The sequence below is a fragment of the Paramormyrops kingsleyae genome, chromosome 15 (assembly GCF_048594095.1).
Source record: "Paramormyrops kingsleyae isolate MSU_618 chromosome 15, PKINGS_0.4, whole genome shotgun sequence".
NCBI lineage: Eukaryota > Metazoa > Chordata > Actinopteri > Osteoglossiformes > Mormyridae > Paramormyrops > Paramormyrops kingsleyae.
In genome coordinates, this window is record NC_132811.1 from 15,616,769 (window position 1) to 15,637,663 (window position 20,895).

The 20,895-nt window shown below is 39.1% G+C and overlaps 1 protein-coding gene and 1 long non-coding RNA gene across 7 annotated transcripts in view; both read left to right on the forward strand.

The window, feature by feature from the left end:
- The first annotated feature begins 2,507 nt into the window (after positions 1–2,507).
- glrx2 (glutaredoxin 2) lies at positions 2,508–6,199 on the forward strand. 5 transcript variants are annotated; one of them, XM_023794424.2, is made up of 5 exons: positions 3,546–3,870; positions 4,403–4,439; positions 4,551–4,614; positions 4,739–4,915; positions 5,637–6,199. In XM_023794424.2, the coding sequence occupies exons 1-5, from the start codon at positions 3,855–3,857 to the stop codon at positions 5,784–5,786; spliced, it is 444 nt and encodes a 147-aa protein (XP_023650192.1). In that variant the 5' UTR covers positions 3,546–3,854; the 3' UTR covers positions 5,787–6,199. The 5 variants fall into 5 exon arrangements, with proteins under 5 accessions (XP_023650194.1, XP_023650195.1, XP_023650192.1 ...); XM_023794426.2 differs by lacking the exons at positions 3,546–3,870; positions 4,403–4,439 and adding an exon at positions 2,508–2,565 and having other exon boundaries at positions 4,548–4,614; XM_023794427.2 differs by lacking the exons at positions 3,546–3,870; positions 4,403–4,439 and adding an exon at positions 2,512–2,565.
- A 2,374-nt stretch (positions 6,200–8,573) lies between these two features.
- LOC111834737 (uncharacterized) overlaps positions 8,574–20,895 on the forward strand; it is a 29,399-nt gene continuing 17,077 nt past the window's right edge. For both annotated transcript variants that reach the window (XR_002836064.2, XR_002836065.2), the window contains exon 1: positions 8,574–8,995. This is a non-coding gene — a long non-coding RNA (uncharacterized lncRNA). The remainder of the gene's footprint in view (positions 8,996–20,895) is intronic.

Consider the following 20,895-nt stretch of genomic DNA (forward strand, 5'->3'; position numbering starts at 1 on the left):
GAGTTATCCCATTTAAAGACAATGCCACATTCCTTGGTTACACTACACTGCTGTGGAGATTATGGGAGTGGTTCTTAACCACCACTGAAACCTCACTTCCTCCAAAAGGAAAATAACGTAAAAGTGGTGAAAACAGCTATTATATAAAAAAACAACTTCTACCCTCTGGCAAAAAGGCCAATCAATAGCTAAGCAGGGCATTAGTATGGACTAGGGGTTTAAAGCTGCTTCGAGGCATGGTGAAGAATCGATTATTAAGATGGTGATTTAATTTATCCGTCTGTAACGTCAGAATTGATTTTGGGGTAAAATAAAGATAGTCCTATTTCCGAGTTGTGCAGTTTTGCATTGACGTGCTGCAAGCAGATTCACGGTAGCTGTGGCAGCTCGCAAATTTCCAAAATGTAGGACGGCAGGGCATGGCTCATTCATATCCTCTCTCTAATTGTTAAGTTAATCTTTGTACTACAATGTTTTTGAGAAATGTCTCTGTTCTGTAGCACAAAAAGCCCTTTTTTGCAAGCTACGGCAGTGGCCAAGATTATGGGGTAGCTAATTAGCTAGCCAAGTAAAAAGTCTTAGTTAGAGATATATTGTTTAACATACACTCACCTAAAGGATTATTAGGAACACCATACTAATACGGTGTTTGACCCCCTTTTGCCTTCAGAACTGCCTTAATTCTACGTGGCATTGATTCAACAAGGTGCTGAAAGCATTCTTTAGAAATGTTGGCCCATATTGATAGGATAGCATCTTGCAGTTGATGCAGATTTGTGGGATGCACATCCAGGGCACGAAGCTCCCGTTCCACCACATCCCAAAGATGCTCTATTGGGTTGAGATCTGGTGACTGTGGGGGCCATTTTAGTACAGTGAACTCATTGTCATGTTCAAGAAACCAATTTGAAATGATTCGAGCTTTGTGACATGGTGCATTGTCCTGCTGGAAGTAGCCATCAGAGGATGGGTACATGGTGGTCATAAAGGGATGGACATGGTCAGAAACAATGCTCAGGTAGGCCGTGGCATTTAAATGATGCCCAATTGGCACTAAGGGGCCTAAAGTGTGCCAAGAAAACATCCCCCACACCATTACACCACCACCACCACCAGCCTGCACAGTGGTAACAAGGCATGATGGATCCATGTTCTCATTCTGTTTACGCCAAATTCTGACTCTACCATTTGAATGTCTCAACAGAGACTCATCAGACCAGGCAACATTTTTCCAGTCTTACAAATGTCCAATTTTGGTGAGCTCGTGCAAATTGTAGCCTCTTTTCCCCATTTGTAGTGGAGATGAGGGGTACCGGTGGGGTCTTCTGCTGTTGTAGCCCATCCGCCTCAAGGTTGTGCGTGTTGTGGCTTCACAAATGCTTTGCTTCATACCTCGGTTGTAACAAGTGGTTATTTCAGTCAAAGTTGCTCTTCTATCAGCTTGTCTCAGTCGGCCCATTCTCCTCTGACCTCTAGCATCAACAAGGCATTTTCGCCCACAGGACTGCCGCATACTGGATGTTTTTCCCTTTGCACACCATTCTTTGTAAACCCTAGAAATGGTTATGCGTGAAAATCCCAGTAACTGAGCAGATTGTGAAATACTCTGACCGGCCCGTCTGGCACCAACAACCATGCCACGCTCAAAATTGCTTAAATCACCTTTCTTTCCCATTCTGACATTCAGTTTGGAGTTCAGGAGATTGTCTTGACCAGGACCACACCCCTAAATGCATTGAAGCAACTGCCATTGAACAGGTGTTCCTAATAATCCTTTAGGTGAGTGTATAAGTATCGGCCAATATTTGTTAAAAATGAAGCCATTGGTATCAGTCCAATGTATCAATCATGGTGGCTGATATTGCTGGACGATGTTTAAACTTTATCGACATTCAAAGTTAGCAGCACCTGAGCTAAAAACACATGTTCTAAACTAATGGAGACGATTGCATTGGACAATCAGCCATTTTCCATGGTGGAGGACGAGGGATTTCATGGACTCAATCACCACTTAGAAGAGGTCTCTAAAAACCAGCCCGCCGCAAGTTTATAATTCATTATTTAATCTGTCCCATGGACCAATCTGTCATTTTGCACAGAATAAAGAAAGCTGCCATGTTACTCCTCTAATCTGTGCTGTATCTGACCTTTTGACAATTTTGCACTAGCATGTTTGACCTGTTTAATAATCACAATAAAAAAATTATATTCTGAGATTCTGCTTTCTTTGTATTCCACTGACAGTATGTATAATTACATTACCATGGTACCATTTGTGATATTGTCACACATACTGGGAAGGGACGACCCACAACACAGCCTATAAGAGGTGAAACCCAACATAGGGGACTTTATTCAAGATGATAAACAATGACCAGACTAGCAAGTGCAGGACTAGGGAGCACTTATATACATGGGGAACACTGGACCTAACACTCAACAGCTGGGAGTAATTAGCTAGGGGGCAGGGACATGTGATGAGGCTAATAAACCCCAAGTGTGGCTCATTAGGGCAACACCCAGGAGGAGACCTGGGGGGCCAGGCTGACCGGCACGGCCTGACAGGTATTTTTTTTCCATTAAGTTGAAAAAGGTTTTAATTTAGGCTTTCAAAGTAATCAATTAGTTGAATCGAATTGTGATAGAAATTAAAGATTTCCAATGCATGAAATAATTCTTTCAGTAGTTGTAATCAAATTGGGTCCCCTTGGGGCTAACGGTTTACGCTCCTGGGATGCCTACGGTCAATTTGCATATTTCTATTTTATAACTATTGTTTTTAACTATTACAAATTTACTAATTTATTTTCTTTACATATTTATTTTACTCACTATAGGGGGCTCTGAGGGAAGCTCATTTCATTGCCTGCATTTACTGCTATTTGCTGTACTGTTGTGCATTTGATAAATTTTGATTTAAACTGCACATTCATCTTGTTCTTGAACAAAGACCAAACTCATTGCATGTTTGCCCCCAAAATGAATGAAATTGTACTTGACATGACTCGCGTTTGATTGTGGAAATTGGTGTTAACACAATGATTTATTTTTATTTTGAATGCCCTTGCTGTACGTGTTGCATTGGCTTGTGTGCTGTGTGTGTTTAAAGAGATAGGGGGTAACGGTCAATAGAGCATTGACAGGTGAAATGACTTGTATCTGCGAAGTAGTTTTCGACATAAAAGCAGACACGATATCTTTCTGTATTAATTAACGAACAAGTTTCAGGTACAAATTTTCAACAAGTATCAAGCAGTATCATGAGTATGGGAAGAAATGCAAGCACTGTCTTCACACATTAACTCTTTAGTTGTGGTGTACGGTTCAGGGGTTTAAATATGTCATTGCACCTTAGGTAACGCTTGGATGTCGTTCACTTCATAGATGGTAAACTGCACTCACAATAGCCATTAAATCACAACCGTTCGCCGCTGATCTACTTCCGAGCCAGTTTGACAGACGCTAGCGGCACTTGTATCCTCCACGCCGCTAGATGGCGGCATCCGCGGTCGCGTATCTGATATGTACATTTTGAATCTAAGTAAAACCCACTCTTCTGGTTTACAGCGTGACAGAAAGATTGCTTAGCAGCACCTTGGGTGACCGGCATAGTAAACTTCTTTTTTTGTATTGTATTTCAAAAATCCCGCATACCCACGAGAAACATTTTACGTTATGGAGGTGGACTGCGCGTCGCTGCTTTCTTGAGCTTCCTGAAATGTTCGCGACAAGACCTACTATTTTCAATTTAAATCGGCTTTTTCTAAGGTCATTAAGCTTGCAGCTTCGTGATTGCCAACTTTGGTCAGCTGACTGTAGTGAGATTTTTAATTTCGAGACAAGTCTGCACACACATGCCCACTTATCCACGTATGTAACAGTTTTATTATCCTGTAAATAGTCTGTAGGTTTTGCGAACTACCCCAATGCTTTCGATGTAACTAACTTTAGGTTTTTTAATGGAATAATATAGATCTGCCATGAGATTTCTAACATGAGCGTGTCATGCCAGAGTTGGCAACCTTGCAACTTTACTGCTTCTACTTTGGCTATTCTACCAGCTGAGACATAAGGCATTGGTATTTCTGGGGAAATAGTGGGAATTTAGGAGGTATTTCTGGGAAAACCATGAAGTGGTCACCTTCGAAAGAAACATACTTAATGCTTAATTAATATTAAACCATTGTGATAATTTTAGCCCGGGCCGTTAAGTCGTTTAGCTACTTTTCTCAGAAGCCCTGAAGACTAGTCATCCAGAGATTAGCTGACCTCGGCTGTCAGCATGGTGAAGTAGCCATACATACCCTGTATGTGTCCAGCTAAGGTTGTTCGGAGAATATGGCAAAACTCAGATATAGCGTGACGTCTCTCTTATTTATGTGTGTGTGTTTTATTGAACCAGGGATTGCCGTCTTTCCTCCAGCCGTAATTATTTTAAGGTAGTGACACTGCATGAACTATGATTGTATTTCTTATACTGTACGTCTGCAAATGGATTTGACTCTCGTCTTTGAATATTAGGTGGCTAAAGTGATCTTTAATCTTAGCAGGATGGGGAACTTTTCGTCTTCACCGGGAAGCCTGTCTAGCGCACAGTGCACCCAGTTAATCGAGGTAAGAATGTTACAATGAAGCCGCGTTTTTATCTAGTCAGTTTTTCCTGTATAATGCATTATATCGCTCTTTCCCTTTTAATTTAGCCAAATGTTTTGGCTCCTCTTTTTTAAACCATCTGCAGGATGTGGTGTCTCATAACTGTGTGGTGATCTTCTCGAAGACCACTTGTCCATACTGTAAAATGGCCAAGAATGTATTCAGCGAAATAGGGGCAGCGTACAAGGTGATTGAGCTGGACGAGCACCGTGATGGTAAACTGCTTCAGGAGGCCCTGACACATATCACAGGTGCAAGGACGGTAAGCGAATGGTGCAATTTTAAGGTGTTGTGAAGAACACAATACTGTATGTTCTCATATTGTAAGTGTTTTGAAACATGCGATGTATTGAGCATCGATTGCAGGATAGGATAGTGAGATTTTCGCCTTTGTGTGGGATTCTGTCTGCAAGAAATACCAGGCCGACACAGAAAACACCACCTACCTGAAACACCCAGCTACTGCCTCACTTATCCACGCGTATTATCCTTCCGGTGTTTATTTTGTATTCTTCTGCATTTTTACTTTTATAATTTAGAGAAATTCTCATTTAATGCCCCAAAATATGTCTAAGGTTCAAAAAAGCCAAGTAGTGAGTGCAAAAGGAAAATTTTCGATTTTGTGGAAGCTTGAACTGATATCATGAGCGCAGCAGACAGAAAGGAATCGACTTTGCACATATTCATTGTAGGATTTATATATTCGCTAGCTATTTCTGATTTATACCAGATTTTTTTGCGTAAATTAGCCTTGACCCCCTTTCCTTTTATATCCATGGCGGCAATTTGCTTATTGTGAGGTTTTCCAGGAAGGCAACTGTCACATTATAGGACATATTGTAAATAAGTTAAAACTTCATTGATTTCAGGGGAAACATTTTGACAAATTTGTACATGTAAGATGTAAACTTGAGAATGTTCACTATCGTTATTATTATTATTATTATTATGCAGAGGTAAAAGTGATATGTCTTCCCCTTCAGGTGCCAAGAGTGTTTGTCAATGGGAAATGTATCGGCGGCGGCTCTGATACAAAGACACTCCACGAACAAGGGAAACTGGCCTCCCTAGTTGAACAGTGCGCCCCCTGCTGTGCAAACAGTGAAGGTTCAGGCAGTGGCCATGGTCCATAAAGCTCTTGTAGTTTCTTTGGCAACTTATACAATGTTTTATTTTTATTGTTTGAATTATTAATTTATTCCATTTTAGTTTGGTTTGTCAGTATATTTACATTTTTATGCATACCTGGAACTTCTGGATCATTACTGGGTACAGGGAATAGCACATTTGTTAAGGTCTGACTATTTAGATTTAGTGTGTTTTCCATATTTTTTTTTGTATCCAGTTCTTGTTCCACAAATGGAAAAAAGCATGAATTTAACAAACAGTTAAAATTCACTTGTGAGAGTGATGTAAGTGTTTGGCTTGTTCACACAGTTATATCTTTGTATAAGGAAAAAGGAAGGTGGACTTGTCTCTCCCAAGTGTTTCCCAAGGTGCTATGGTTAATAGCTATCAATTAAAATTCATGCACTTAAATATTGTACATTTTTTCCCGGAACTGTTTCTGCAGTGTATGGTGACTGGGCATGAAACTGATCCTAGATAAACAGAGCATGGTTAACACAGGGTGGGATTTTACCATGAGTACTACAAATGATTTAGACACCTTATTGCACTGTGGGAGGAAAATTGAGAATTTAAACACAAACGAGCAGATAGGGCTTGGCTGGCAGTCAAACCTATGACCCTGGAGATTTGAATCTGTAAAACCACAATTTTTTGTGCAAATGTGCCTTGTTACACAATTTGTTATGTGTAATTATTAGTGAAGAGGAATAATTTCACAGGTAGGCATACAGTGGAACCCGGTTATAGTGATCAAGCACTTATGTGGATCAAAAAGCTTGGGACAGAATCATTCCTATACTGTTCAAATAATTTGCTTATAGTAATCAAGCAGTCCACATATAGTTCATTTTGTGTCTTTTTATATGTGACAACATACAGAAAATTAAAAGTATGCTAATTCTGACACTAAGGGCTACTCTTTGATAGATAGGAGGCAGGTAATACCTGTCTCACTAGGCAAGCTTCAGCGTGAGACCTTTGCCCCCCCCCCCCCCCCCCCGCCCCAGCAAGGGGCCATAAAGGGACCAGTTCCAAATATTGGTATTGAGATAAAAACATTGTATTGGAATGAAAATAAGTGGTATCGTCCATCTTAACTAATTGGTCAAAGGGGGACTCTTAAGTTTTTAGGTGAAAGGGCTGGCTTATGTCTATTTTAAGTAGATAGCCTGCACTTAAATCTGCTCAGAGTAGGTTAGGCACGCAGCATAAATTAGTGTTGCAATATAATCTGTTTAAAAATGAGCTGTGATATGCAAAACTCAGAAGTAATCCTCTAGAAACCTTGCTAAGCCAGTAAACCTGCTTCATAGTACACCTCTTATGTGCCCAGTTAAACCAATACACTAATATCTCGTGTGTGTCCATGTACAGTATGTGTGTGTCTCTGTGTGTGTCCGTGTGTGTGTGTCTCTGTGTCTGTGTGTGTCCATGTGTGTGTGTGTCTCTGTGTCTGTGTCCATGTATGTGTGTGTCTCTGTGTCTGTGTCCATGTATGTGTGTGTCTCTGTGTCTGTGTGTCTCCATGTATGTGTGTGTCTCTGTGTCTGTGTGTGTCCATGTATGTGTGTGTCTCTGTGTCTGTGTGTGTCCATGTATGTGTGTGTCTCTGTGTCTGTGTGTGTCCATGTGTCTGTGTGTCTCTGTGTCTGTGTGTGTCCATGTATGTGTGTGTCTCAGCGGGTTAAGACACTTCTTTCATGATTATAAAGCTGCTGGTTCACATTCTGTGGGTGGCAGGATGGTTTCTGTATTGGGCCCTTGAGCAGGAACCTTAACCAGAGTTTCACCAGGTACTGGCTGACCTGCTGTCTCAACTGCACGTCACTATCGGTACAACTGTCTGCTGAATAAATGTGAATATCAATAGAAAAAGGAATTTTCCAGTTATATGTGTGCAGGATGGTTCTCAGCTATACTGTAGAAAGCAAATAAATCTGTACAATGAGTCACCATGCTTGCTGTTAGGATGTTATTGAAGTGTGGGAATTAGCCTGAAATCCGATGTACTTCAACGTAAGCAGCTTTGTCACCAAATGTACTTAGACATGTAAGCAGGACTAGCAGCATATTTATTGCAGATGCTGATCACTAGCTGTGTCACTATAAAATCCTGTATGACTTAATATGCGGAGGCCTGATCTCCCATGTGCATAAATGAATATGAATATGGTGACCTTTGATCTTATACTAGGCTTGCCCTGGAGAGGGGTAAATTGGACCTATGCCCTCTGACTCTTTTTAAAATGGCTTCAGACCCTTTCTCAAACCTTCGGTGACTGAATGACTCCCTCAATCCTGCCTAGAGATAGAAGATGACATTTGACCCCCACCCCCTCCACCACAGTGCATTAAATGAGGGGTTGCGAATCAGTGATTGCTTGCTAGCTAGTAGGCTGCTGTCATACTGTAATTCTGGCTTGAAGGAGCCTGGATTCGGGGGTGGGGTGTGAATCCATGGGGTTTCCCTCTGTCCCTGCGATCGGAAGAACGCTGGTTCACTTCCTGACCTTGGTAGAATAGTCACGTTGCTTCCGGGCCCTTGAGTAAAGCCCTTATTGTCACGATCGTTGGTGGGCGAACAGGCAAGCAGGGAAAAGGAGCCAGGAAGTCGGGTAAAGGGGGTTTATTCGGGGTAGAGTCCACAACACGGGGTAGAATCAATGACAAGTCTGGGGAAGACAGGTGAGAGCAATCAGGTGGAAACACGGGGTAATGAGGGGGGCGTGGCACACACAAGGATCGGACGGAGCTGGACGTGACACTTATCCTCTTCAAAAAACCCCAAGTGTGCTGTATAAATGACCAACCCTAATGTCTAAAAGGAGAGCACAACAGGATAATTATGTATACAAAGCATCATTTTATCAACAAAAAAACTTAACATAACTACAAGGTTCCTTATTCTTACTCTGCAGTGACGCCAGAAAATCCATGCTGTATGCTTGCTGGCATTTGGACATACCAGAGGGTTGAGTAGCTTCTAATTGTCATGCTCTTGAGTTCTGGATTCACACGCCAGCTGTGGCTGGGGAGCTGACCCTGTCTGTACCGGCTGAGCAAAGGGAGACTTGATACAGGTGGAAATAATTGGGCCTGCCCATGGTTCTGGCCCAGCTGAAGTCTGAGCGTGGTGTGATTACACTGCGTCCCGTGTTCCTGGCTCCAGCCACCAGCGTTGGATCTCTGAGCACAGTGTGATGTGCTGAAGGTATGTTATTCCAAATATGATGTGATCTTGCTGTAGGGAACTAGGGCACACATTTCTAAAATGCGCTAATAAAAAATGCATGCAACATAAAACCGTTTGACTGGCTAAATATCAAAGCAGTTGCTTTAAAAATATACTGAATACTGGATAAGCAATTAAAGGAGATAGATGAATAAAACATAAATAGTTTTGACCACACAAAAGGTCCTCTAAAGTAAGTCTGATGCATTGTTATAATTAAAGGACACTAGAATTTCAACTAGGTGGAAATTTCCAGGTACTACAGGTGAAAGCTGTTTGATTGCTCGAAAACATTTTGTCCATGGTAATGATACTGCTTCTAACTTAGCACACATAACACATACAGTCTTTACTCTTGACTCCAAAGCAAAGCTTCTTTGTATGCCTCTGTTTCAGTAGGAGAGAAAACTGTTCAGCCAAGGTTAATAGTACATGATAAAGCACCTTACTGCATATAGACAAGCAGACAAATGAAAGGTAGCATGTGCTGTTCACCAAACGATCTAAAATGCTCCACAGTGTATCAAAGCTGACCGGATAATGAGCTCTGAAGTAAAGGCCCTCAGGGTAAAATCTAGCCCTTGGGAGTCTGCGTTGAGGTATGTGTCGTTAATTAACCTGAGTGCAAGTGCTGCCCGCAAAGTAAACACACTCATTATTTAACCGTAGAAGATTCTGGAACTTGGCATCACTGTAGTCGTAGCGATGCTCCTAAATCAGAGTATGTATCACAATGGAAATGGCATTGTGTAGCATCACCATTGGGTTAAAGTATCTGCCTCAAAAGTCAAGAAGAAAACAACACGCTTAATATATACTGTACACAACTTAAAATATGCAACTATGCAAAGAACAGAGAAAAATTAACATACAGTATACTAAAACAATTGGCAAGAACATAATACAATAATTGATGATACACACTTCAGGCCATGTTATTCGTCACTTCAACTGTGAACAGGTAAAACAGTCAATCAGTTGCTGCTTTTGAGCTTGTGTTTTACTTGCACAAGAATGTTCTAAGGGCAGAATGAAAAATGACTGGTTTACAGAGAACCAATCGGATTGTAGAGGAGGTGAGTCTAAGCAAGTAGAAGTGGTGGGACCAAGGCATCTAATTGGTTGGTCCCACCTTGTCTACAATCTGGTTATCTCTCTGAACCAATCATTTTTCGTTCTGCCATCTGAACATTTTTGTGTAAGTAAAACTCCCATGAGCTGAAATCTATGACAGGGTGGTATGCAAAGGCAGTTAAAATGGGTTTAGTTTTGACTTTTATGGAGAACAGCAGTCAGTTGTTCGTCTAATGGTGTAAATATATTGAATTGTAAGACCAGATGATGTGTATGTTGTTTGAGATTAAGACTATGATTAAATGGTCAGATGGAAAACTGACATTTTTGTCAAAGAATGCAACACTAATGTGTTGGAGCTAATTTGTATCCAAATAGTTTAATTAAAGTAAAAAGAGGTTACTCGAGGACTTCTTGTGAGTAAATATTACACATGGTCCATATAGAGACCACAGCATGGGTAAATACAGCCTAGGATGCAGGGGGGGGCTCAGTGTTTCCTTTCAGATTCGAGACAAACATAAGTCATGCCAAAATTAGGAGGTACGTAACCCTAATTCCTATAATGGACTGGCATCCTGGCCAGGGTAGGCATGAGCCTTGTGTCCTGTGCTGCCTGGGATAGGGTCCAGAACAACCCTGTCCAGGATAAGCAGTCTGAAGGTGGATGGCTGGATAACCCATATCTGGCATTTTGGGAAAGAAGCTCATCAGTGTCTGGCTGACCATTGGCTGTCATGCATTTGATGTCCACACCACTGTGAAGGCCAGGAGTTTGTGCTTGGCATGCAGTGGGCAAGGTGGCTGGTTCACTGTGCTTTGTGAAACTTCTAGTTAGATTTGACTCCAGATGGGGTTAAATCTGACTGTAGACAAGGTTTTAATCTTTCAGGGACCTAAAGATAAATATTTTCCTCTTTTTATTCATCAATGCTGTCAATAATGCATGGTCAAAAATGTGTGGTCAATAGCTAGCTACTTAGATACTGTGCAATGTAAATGAAATTCTGATGTATACATTCTATGCATCTGGGATGTCTATCCGAATGTCTCATGAACGTCCATACATAGTCGAAGTTAGAAACTAAAGTTGTGTTGTTAATCTTGCATACAAGCAACTAGAGAGAGTACTTGCTGTTTTGAAATGTTGGTGTTTATTTTTGCGTCGCTTTAAAATTGTACCAGTACTACTTGCAAAAGGCAAAACCCAAAACCATCAAAAATGAACACAACTAAGTAGTTACCACTGTACGTCAATCTGAAAATGACTCCAATTAATTAAGGATTTAAAAATTAAGGATATAATTTTTTTTATAAAACCTAAATGAAAGTCCTGCCTTGTCAAAAGTAATAATAGATTCTAAATTATATAGCCCAAATTGGTTTAAATAAAACAAATAAGCAGAATAGTCTCAATCAAAAAATAACTGACCACAGAGTAAATTGTAATCTTTTTCTGTATGCATTTAATATTGATTTTTAAAAATAAATGTAATACAATAGGATAAATTATAACTCTGTCGTTACATTTTTACTGCATTGAATATATATTCAGTCAGGGTAGAAAAAAACTGTTGATAATGTATACACTGTATTTTTTGTTGTTGATAATGTATATACCATATTTTTTCTGTTAAAATGATGTGATTAAGGATTGGCAGGAGCCTAAACATAGGAAGCACAAATGATTTAGACGCAAGACAAAGTATTTGGAATGAAGGGGAAATTGAGACGAACATTGAGGGAATATTTCCCCCACCCACCCTACAGGAATCGAACCCACAGCCCTGGAGTTTTGTCGCCAAAAGTGTGAGTTCCATCACTCCCTAGCTTGGTACTATATGCAATTACATTCTTATAAACAATCAAACACAAAGGAATTCTTGAATATTATGAAGTTTTTTTTTTTCCAAAAGGATAAGTTAGGATTGAAGGACAGCAGGATAGCTGCTTGGGTAGCACCGGTACTGGGCTGGGCTGGGCTCTGGGTGGCTCTGGATATCACCTCTGCTTGGTGTGCATGTGCAGCGTTCATCTTCTCCCTGCATCGTCACCAACCACAAGGACTCCAGAAACGTGCTGTTAGACTGTTTGGCTTAATTGTCCATTGTGTGTACTTGGGATAATCTCCACCCCTCCCCCATAACTTTGATTAGGATAAGCAGTCGCAAGATGGATGGATATTGTGATTGAAACTTAATTTTAAATTTCATGCAGGTAAGGCATTTAATTAAATGGAATATTAAAAATAAGATTGGTAATTTTCAAAATCAGATACAAGTGAAGTCTGGCTTAAAAAGTTCTTTTGGATATAAAACTGATTTATGCGCATAGACTTTGTGCATAAATTTGCAGCAAGCTCATTTAATGGAAAGTACTCAAGCAAAGGTATTAAATTGTTTTGCTTAGATGGACCAGGGCAATCTACTCACATAACAATATAAACCCCACTGAGTGCTAATTGGTCAAGAGATACTTCATATGATAATGTGGAAAAAATACAAAGTAGCTTTTATTTGAAAAGCCTTCTAATCTTTGATGCCTCCAGAATTTTAAACAGTACATCCAATTGCACATTTTTACTAATAAATATAAAAAACACTGAAGAAGGTGCCATGGTTCTGTTGGTAGCCCTGTAGGCTCAGGTCTTCCCATGTTCTTCCCATGTTCATCCCATGTTCATGTGACCTGTGTTAAAATTATTAGAAAAACACAACTACCTACCCTTTTCCATGGAAGTACTTCAGATACAACACTGCATTAACTAATGAGGGCCTTACTATTTTATTTTGAGATAATAGTAATAAAACAGTAATAACATCCATCCATGCATCCATCCATCTTCTAACTGCTTATGCCTGTCAGGATCGTTGAGACTGGGCAAACACACACTAATGGAAGTAATCTGAAATATGGCTATGGCTATAGCACCACTAGATGGCAGTGTTCATCTTTTAAAGATGGAATCTGGAATTTTGAAGGAAAAAAAGAGCAAACTTGCACCCATCCATCTTCTAACTGCTTATCATAGTCGGGGTCATGGGGGAGCCTGGTACCCATTCCAAGAAGCATAGGGCACAAGGCTGGGGTAAGACCCTGAACGGGATGCCAGCTCATGACAGGGCACACATGCACAATCGTACTTTAGATACGCCAGTTAACCTAACTACATGCCTTCGGGCTGCAGGAGACAACCCACACAAGACAGGAAACGGATGCCAACTGCACATGCAGAATGCTGGCGGCATTCAACCCCCCAACTCTGCGGGAGAAACTTAGCGGGCCGCAATGGCGGCCATGCGGACAACAGGAAACATGATTCGATCCGAACTGACTGAGGATCGGATGGTCATACTGCTATCTTGATGATAATAATAATAATAAGTATAATAATAAGTATAATAATAATATAGTAAAATTATTATTATGTGATACACTGTGTTCTAAACCATTTTCTCATCAGTCTCTCCAACATAGAGAATGACGTGTAGCAAAGCTGATTTATAGGTAGCTTACTCTGTTTGTTTTCTCTCAGATGTCAACAAAAAAACAGGAACCAATTGACAATATACACCTTTGAAAGCTATGTAAGACACGTACCACCCCCAGTCTCTGTGTTCCCAAGATCTTTGCCGAAATGTACTTTCTATGGCATTTAAGGAGAAACTTCATCTTTGAGGAATACAGTTTAATGATGAGTACAGGTGTCTCATCCAGGGTGTCCCTTGTCTTTTTTCCTTTGGTTCGTGGGATAGTCCCTAAGCTCACTTTTAAACTGTACTCACTAAGCACTTATGGGAAAAGGATGGGTGTTTAGAGGTTCACTGTGGATATTCATTCACCGTTGGGCTCTTGGGGAACGCCCTTAATCCCCAGCTGCTGTAGTGACAGGCTAGTCTGTCCACTGAATGTAATCGTAGATGTAATTTTATGCTAAGGCTACAATATAAAAATCCGACATTCATATCTGTACTATTATTCATTGTCTTGTTGGTTGTTCACAATATATATATATTCCAAAGCATAACACTTTATTTATCATTTTTAAATCCTCCACTCGTATTTATTTTTCATGATAGAACATTACTTATACAGTATGCAGCAGCATAAATATATCTAATTTATTTTTTATTTAACAGCCTGTAATTTATGCAAAGCTCATTCCTCAAAGTAATGGCTTATTAGCCTTTTTTTTTTTTTTTTTTAAATTACTGCAGAAGTTCTGGCTTAAAAAAAAAAGGCACTTTTTCTGACTTATAACAGCAAGTAGTAAGAGGTAAATTCCATTACAGTGAGTGCTGCATTCTTTAAAATCATCTTTGAAGCTATGCAACATTTTAAAAATGTTTATTCAAATATATTTTTACACATATACTAGCACCGATGTCAATATATAGCTAAGAATGAAGCTGCTGGGGACTAATTAAAGAACAGCAATGAAATTAATGAATGCAATAGGACTGGTAATTAATTACTGTGATGGATAATTGCACGGACTTATAACAAAAGACCTGCTAGCTCAGGTACCAGTTACGCCCCTGTAGCAATACTTTTCAGCAAAGTACTTTACTTGATTTGCTCGGTTGAGTATATGGTCATAAAAATAGATATGATGTAAAATTCATATGTGAAAGTCATTTTGGTCTAAGTTATCGGCTCAGGAGTTTCTGCAGAAAATACATTTCAGGTTGAAACTGTGTGATATTACAAATGGAAGAAATCAATATTGTTACATTTTTCTAGAAAACAAATACAACTAAATTAATTTAAATTTACTTCATATAGTTATATTATTCTTGACATTCTCAAGCAGTCAAAACACTGATACATTATGAACACAAGGGATATCTAATAATAATAATAAAAACCTAGGACTCTTTTGTTTTTCAACTTTACGTCATGTTTTAACCAAAAGCTAACATTCTGCATGCTAGAAATTTCTATCATTAACTTTTAATAAATATTCCCTTGAGCATCTTGTGTCTTCAAAAAAGATTACATTTTGTACATTTTCCCTTGTCCATGAATGGTGGCATTGTTTTGATGTAACAGATGATTACTTTAAAATAAGTTTGCATCTTTTCACAAATTGTTCCCACATTTTATTATTATTATTTAATAAACTAACATAACAATTCCCTACTGTAATATTAGCTTGTTAAAGGCGGATATTCTAGACTCTAATGTGTGCATTTCTATCATTGCTTGAATGATTAGTTTTTTGATGTAAAATCAGATGTATGTATGTGCCAAGTTATTTCCCCAGTGAACAACTTTCAGACTGAATAAAACCACCGTTCTCCCATTTTAATAATGGTACTAATAATGTTACATACATGAATATCATTCAATAGGCCATAAAACCAGCATGATTTTTCATTTTCAATAAGCACTCGATTACAGTGATTACAGCGACCTGCCTGGGGTAGGCCAGCTCACTAGGGCATGGAAATAAACTGTAAAAATTGCATACCAAGTTTTATGTTTATGTCATTGACCACCAAAACTTACAAATAGCCTTATAAATTCAATGATTCCTGCAAATAATTAAATTATAGTAACATATCTTTTCTATCTTTAATTTTTTTTTGCATCTTGATCTGCATCACCATTAGTAAGCCATGACAAAGATAATATTTTCTTGAATTGCGGTAACTACAGTATAGTGCACTTTCGTACACTTTACACAACGGCTTTAGTAAATAATGTGTTCTTATTGGTCCAGACATGTCACATGGGTGTTGATTATTTTTGTGCAACCACACAGGTAGTTCTGACAGCCTAATAACAGTTCTATATATTAATGCACACTAATTTCATTAGTGGTACAAAATTTGTTTTATTAAATATGTTAATTCAAAAATTTGTGACATTTTACTCATAAATAAGCAGTCATTCTTCACAGCATAATTTTCATTGGTTTTTAAAATGCAAGTGCCTGTCTGTTGACGGTTTCTATGGTAACTTAATGAACTTTCCGCTTCCAGTGAGTAGCCTGACCAGATGATCTGACCGCACATTGGAATATTATTGACTGCTAATTTTCTTCTGAAAAATCAACTGTAGCTAGTTTATTCTAATATTATTTTTTGTTTGTTTGCCATGGCATAAGCGGGATAAACCGGGTGTGTGGTTAAATGAAAATAACTCCAAATTGGTTAGCGGCCCTCCGCTTCACGTTGAGCTGCATTACACCAAGTTTTCATAAATTATTTTCATATAACTGAACACCTTGTAATACATAAAATCCTACGATAAAATAAAATCATCCCGGTGATAAAATACAGCAGTGGATCTTTGTTGTTGTTGACATCAGAAAAACAGGATGCCCTTGTCTCGCAAGTGCAAAAACATTTTGCTAAAACACCTTCTTGTCTCCACAACGTGCATAGAGGTTCTGTCAAAAGGATCTTCCATACAAACAATGAACTAAAGCATCATAATAAACCTGGCAGTTTGATCTTTAATTCAGTACTATAAAGCTCTACTGTGCACTTACCACCCATTACCCATATCCATATGATTCTTGAAAGCAGAACGTGAGATTTTACTGGGAAGCACGTAAATGCTGGGGCACGTGGCCCAGCAAAAGGGCTCTAGCGACGCCTATGAACTGAATGCAGGTCGACTGGAAAAAAAAAACTTAAAAGATAGCCATATCTAGAGCTAAACTGTCTGCAAAGCTACTACACTGAAAATTTTTGGCCAAAAACTTTAGCATTGCATCCAATTTATCTTTATTTCATATAGTTTGCAGTGTCACCATGGGATGAGCTAGGGAACGGCATTATGGATTGGAAGAAATTCCCCTGGATCCACCTGTCACCTAATTAAGAGCCATCCAAAGGTCGAGCTGAGCTGCGGAGTTAAAAAAGCAGACTGCAGACTTTGAGGTTATAGTGACTGAGCAATTACTGAGGCATTGTGGGTAGCACAGAAACCTTGACAGGAACAGATGCTGCACTGTGAAATTCCACTTTGGATGGGAAACTTGAGAACACGTTCCCTGAATTGTAGTGGTAGGACAGAGAAGAACAGAGAAGCTTTAATTTGCACGTGTTGACTTTGTAAAATAATAGGCAGCCAGGTAGCAATAATGGGCTGGATAATCCAGGTAAAAATTCCAGTGTTTTTGAGTTTTTTTCTAGTCCCTAGATTGCCTATGATGCAATGCTGTCCGTCTGTCCAACGAGTATTGAGGATCATTACTTTTTTTTTTTTTTTTGCTTGAGACCTGACATTAGATGTTCTGGGTCACTATAACTTGCCAGAAAAGATCTGAGTGCACCTTAGAACAGATCCTACAGAACTCCATGGTACCTGACATCTTTCTTCCAAATGAAACTGTAATATGTGCTGAGTGCTGATGGTGATAGGAAATCTATCCCAGACATGCCTCCGCACATATTGGCACTTACTGTACCTCTTATAAAGGTAAATGGGCTTAATCCATGCCAGTATACTGACAGCATAGCAGCCTTCACCAAGCCATTTGTTCTGGGAATCAAGAATCCTAGACTATAGGTGTCCTCTGGTGTGCAGCACACATGCATTAGCCTGCTTGCTGAGAAAAGGGTGATGATGAGTCTCACCATCACATCTTTACGCTTCTCAGCACGCCAGTTCCTGGATTCTTTCCACCCCTCTACTGCAGAAGTGTATTTTTATGCTTAATAAGGGGTTTATCTACAGTAGTAGCACTGCCTCTTTAAAGTACTTGGATACCTCAGCTGATTTAAAATGGCTTGAATGTTTAGCCTTTACTTCAAACCAGTGAGCAGATGCTATAGTTGATATTAATAACGGGAATCTGGGCTGGCCCAGATATTTTACATTTATAGTTTCTTGCCCACTGGCTATTATGTGATGGTAGCTGGAACTAGTAGCAATAATTCATTATATGCCTAGTTTATTTTATAATACAACAAAAATAAATGTAACAGTGACTTATATGAAACATTCCAACCATGACATCCTTTTTGCAGATTTTTGTCTATGCGTTTGTCACTTCTGTCCATAGAGTTGATACATTTCATGTTGCTGATGATATCTTTTGGGGTAAGTGATTTATTTAAGAGGCGTGGAGCTTGATGGCTTTACAAATGCAGCATTTTGTTGTTGTTGAATGAGACATTATTGGTTCATGCTTAGTGAACTGTTTCCGTGGAGATATTACATCTACAGAATTCATTCATACTTCCATCGACACTTTTGACATGACATTGTGTGATCGGTCGCTCTGTGGCCAGTTTATTAGGTACAACTTCGTAAAGCAAACAGCCTGCTCTTCCAAACAGTGAAATGTATGGCTGCAGCTGAATACAAACAGCACACAGAGAGGGTCAAGGGCTTCAGTTACTCTTTGGCTTAGCATTAGAATAGGTGCCAGACATGGTGGTTCAAGTATCTCAGAAACAACCAATTCCTGGAGATTTTTGTACATTACACTCTCTAGATTTTACAGAGAATGGTGTGATGAACAAATATCAAGTCTTTTCTGTGGATGAGAACACCTTGTTACTGAGAGAGGACAGAGGAGAGTGGTCAGACTTGTTAAAGCTAACAGAAAGAGTACAAGTGCAAAATAATAGCTCAGTACAACAGTTCTGTGCAGAAAGGCTTCTCTGAACACACAACTTCTCTATCTTTGAAGTGGTTTTGGAGGCAAAAGTTCCTACCGACTATTAGCTTGGTGTACCTAATAAAATGGCCAACGAATGTATAGCATCTCCACCTGATAACTAGTAATCCACAGGAGGAAATTCCCAGCTTTATTAGAAGTTTACAAATGCTCTGTCATATCAACACTATCTTACTCCCTTAATCCTGTACAAAACCGGAGTGCGTTACAAGATAATTACATAAATGAGCTAGCAGCCACCTCAGTAATCAATAGCAGGGGCCTCCGGCAATCTGCTAAATGGACATACAGCAGTTTCCCTAATTTTGGCAGAGAGCTTTGATACAATCCAGTGTTTAGGGATTCAGCATCTGACAATATTAACGCTATCTTACTCAAACTATTTTATTAATGGCAGCGTGCAGAACCCAATACGCTGCAAAATTTGCACTGTACTGTATATATTAACAGCACAAATGTGTTTGAGATTTATAACCGTAGACAGTTTAAAATGTAAATGAGCTAAAGTGTTGAAATGAATGCTGGCTTTCTTGCACGTTTCATTCCTAATAGAGGTCATTTTTTTTTGTTACATGGTCCTCAGTGCTGATTGCGTTGATCCTATTGAACCACACTGTAGACATTAATGTCAACACTGTTCTGAAATTGGAATATGTTTGAGGTATCAATGCATATATTGTCAATTACTAAGTAAGATATTGTTAAAATTGCTTATAAAATTTGCTTACAAGAGATTGGTAGAATAATTAGCATATGTAAAAAACAAACACTGTAAACACGGCCTTGTAAATAAATTGACACACGTCTGCCTTTTTAGTACCATTAATGAGTTAAAATATTATTGTTTACCTTAGATTATGAGCAATTTAATCCCACCCTAATGATTTGCATATTCATATTTCATAGCTGGGATTATCATCTTCATGAACAAAAGCTGTTTTGTTATACTTTTCATTGGAGTATACTTTCAGTAGATAACAGTAATCTGGATTTCAGTAATGAATTCAGAGAGCGATAATAGGAACTGACTTCAATCTATTCAGTTTCACCGATATTAATTTCAAATGCCCTTTGCAGAAGCAAATCTGGGGTGATGTCTACACAACGGAACTGGAAATGGAATAATCAGCACATTGGATTGCAGAGCGAGAGAGAGAGAATAAAAATCTGTGCAGTTTAATTCTAATGATGGCTGAAATCCCTTGTTCAAGTCACATGGGTCTAAATTTAATCACAGCCTCTCACAGCACTTTCTCAGTAGAATTACAGCATGCCTGTTATGCTGTTGTATTTATGCTTTAATTACGCAAAGACTATACAAAGCATTGTTACACAAAATACTGAAACTTTAACTACTGTAATTTGCAAGGACTAAGTAAAATGGATAATGATAAATGATCTGCACACCAATTGTAATGATGCAAGGCATTTACAATGGTGCAAAAAATATTTTATAAAATTAGATAGTGTGAATGAAATAAAAGACAAATAAAATAAAATAAAAGTTATCAGTACAGATAATCAGGCACAAAGCTCACGGCCGGAAGGTTTGCAAAGGGGCTCGCTCGCTGTTACTGACTGTGGTATAATGGTGAACTGCGCATGAGCAGGAAGAAACTTCTTCATCAAGGATTTTGTATCACGTTTGGTGGTTTTTACAGTATTCTTTCTTGTTTTTTACATTTTTCATCACCCATCTACCTTCCAAATGCTTTTGTAGTACAGGAATACAGATGCTGGTGTCTATTCTAAGCAGCATAGGGTGGAAGGTAAGACAGCCCCCGGGACTGGATTCTGGTTCATCATAGGGTATCCACATACTGTCACATGCTGAGGGCTGTATGGGCCAAACAGAGACCACAGCTTACCGAGTACCTGCAGGAAACTCACACAGCACAGGGAGAGCCGTGCTCACAGGGCTGAGGGAACTTTCTAAAGCCTCGACCGTAGAAGGTATGAGGAAACCATGTTATTCATGAAGCATATGTGCCTTTTAAACCGTGAGTCCCTGATTAACATTACAGTTATTCAATAAACTCATGATTTTGCTTGCATAATACAATGGCCTTTGTGAATAACATCTACTAAAATGCCATATGTCCATGATTTGGTAGCATGCTAACATCCATCCATTTCCTGTAACTGCTTATCCTATTGAAGGTTG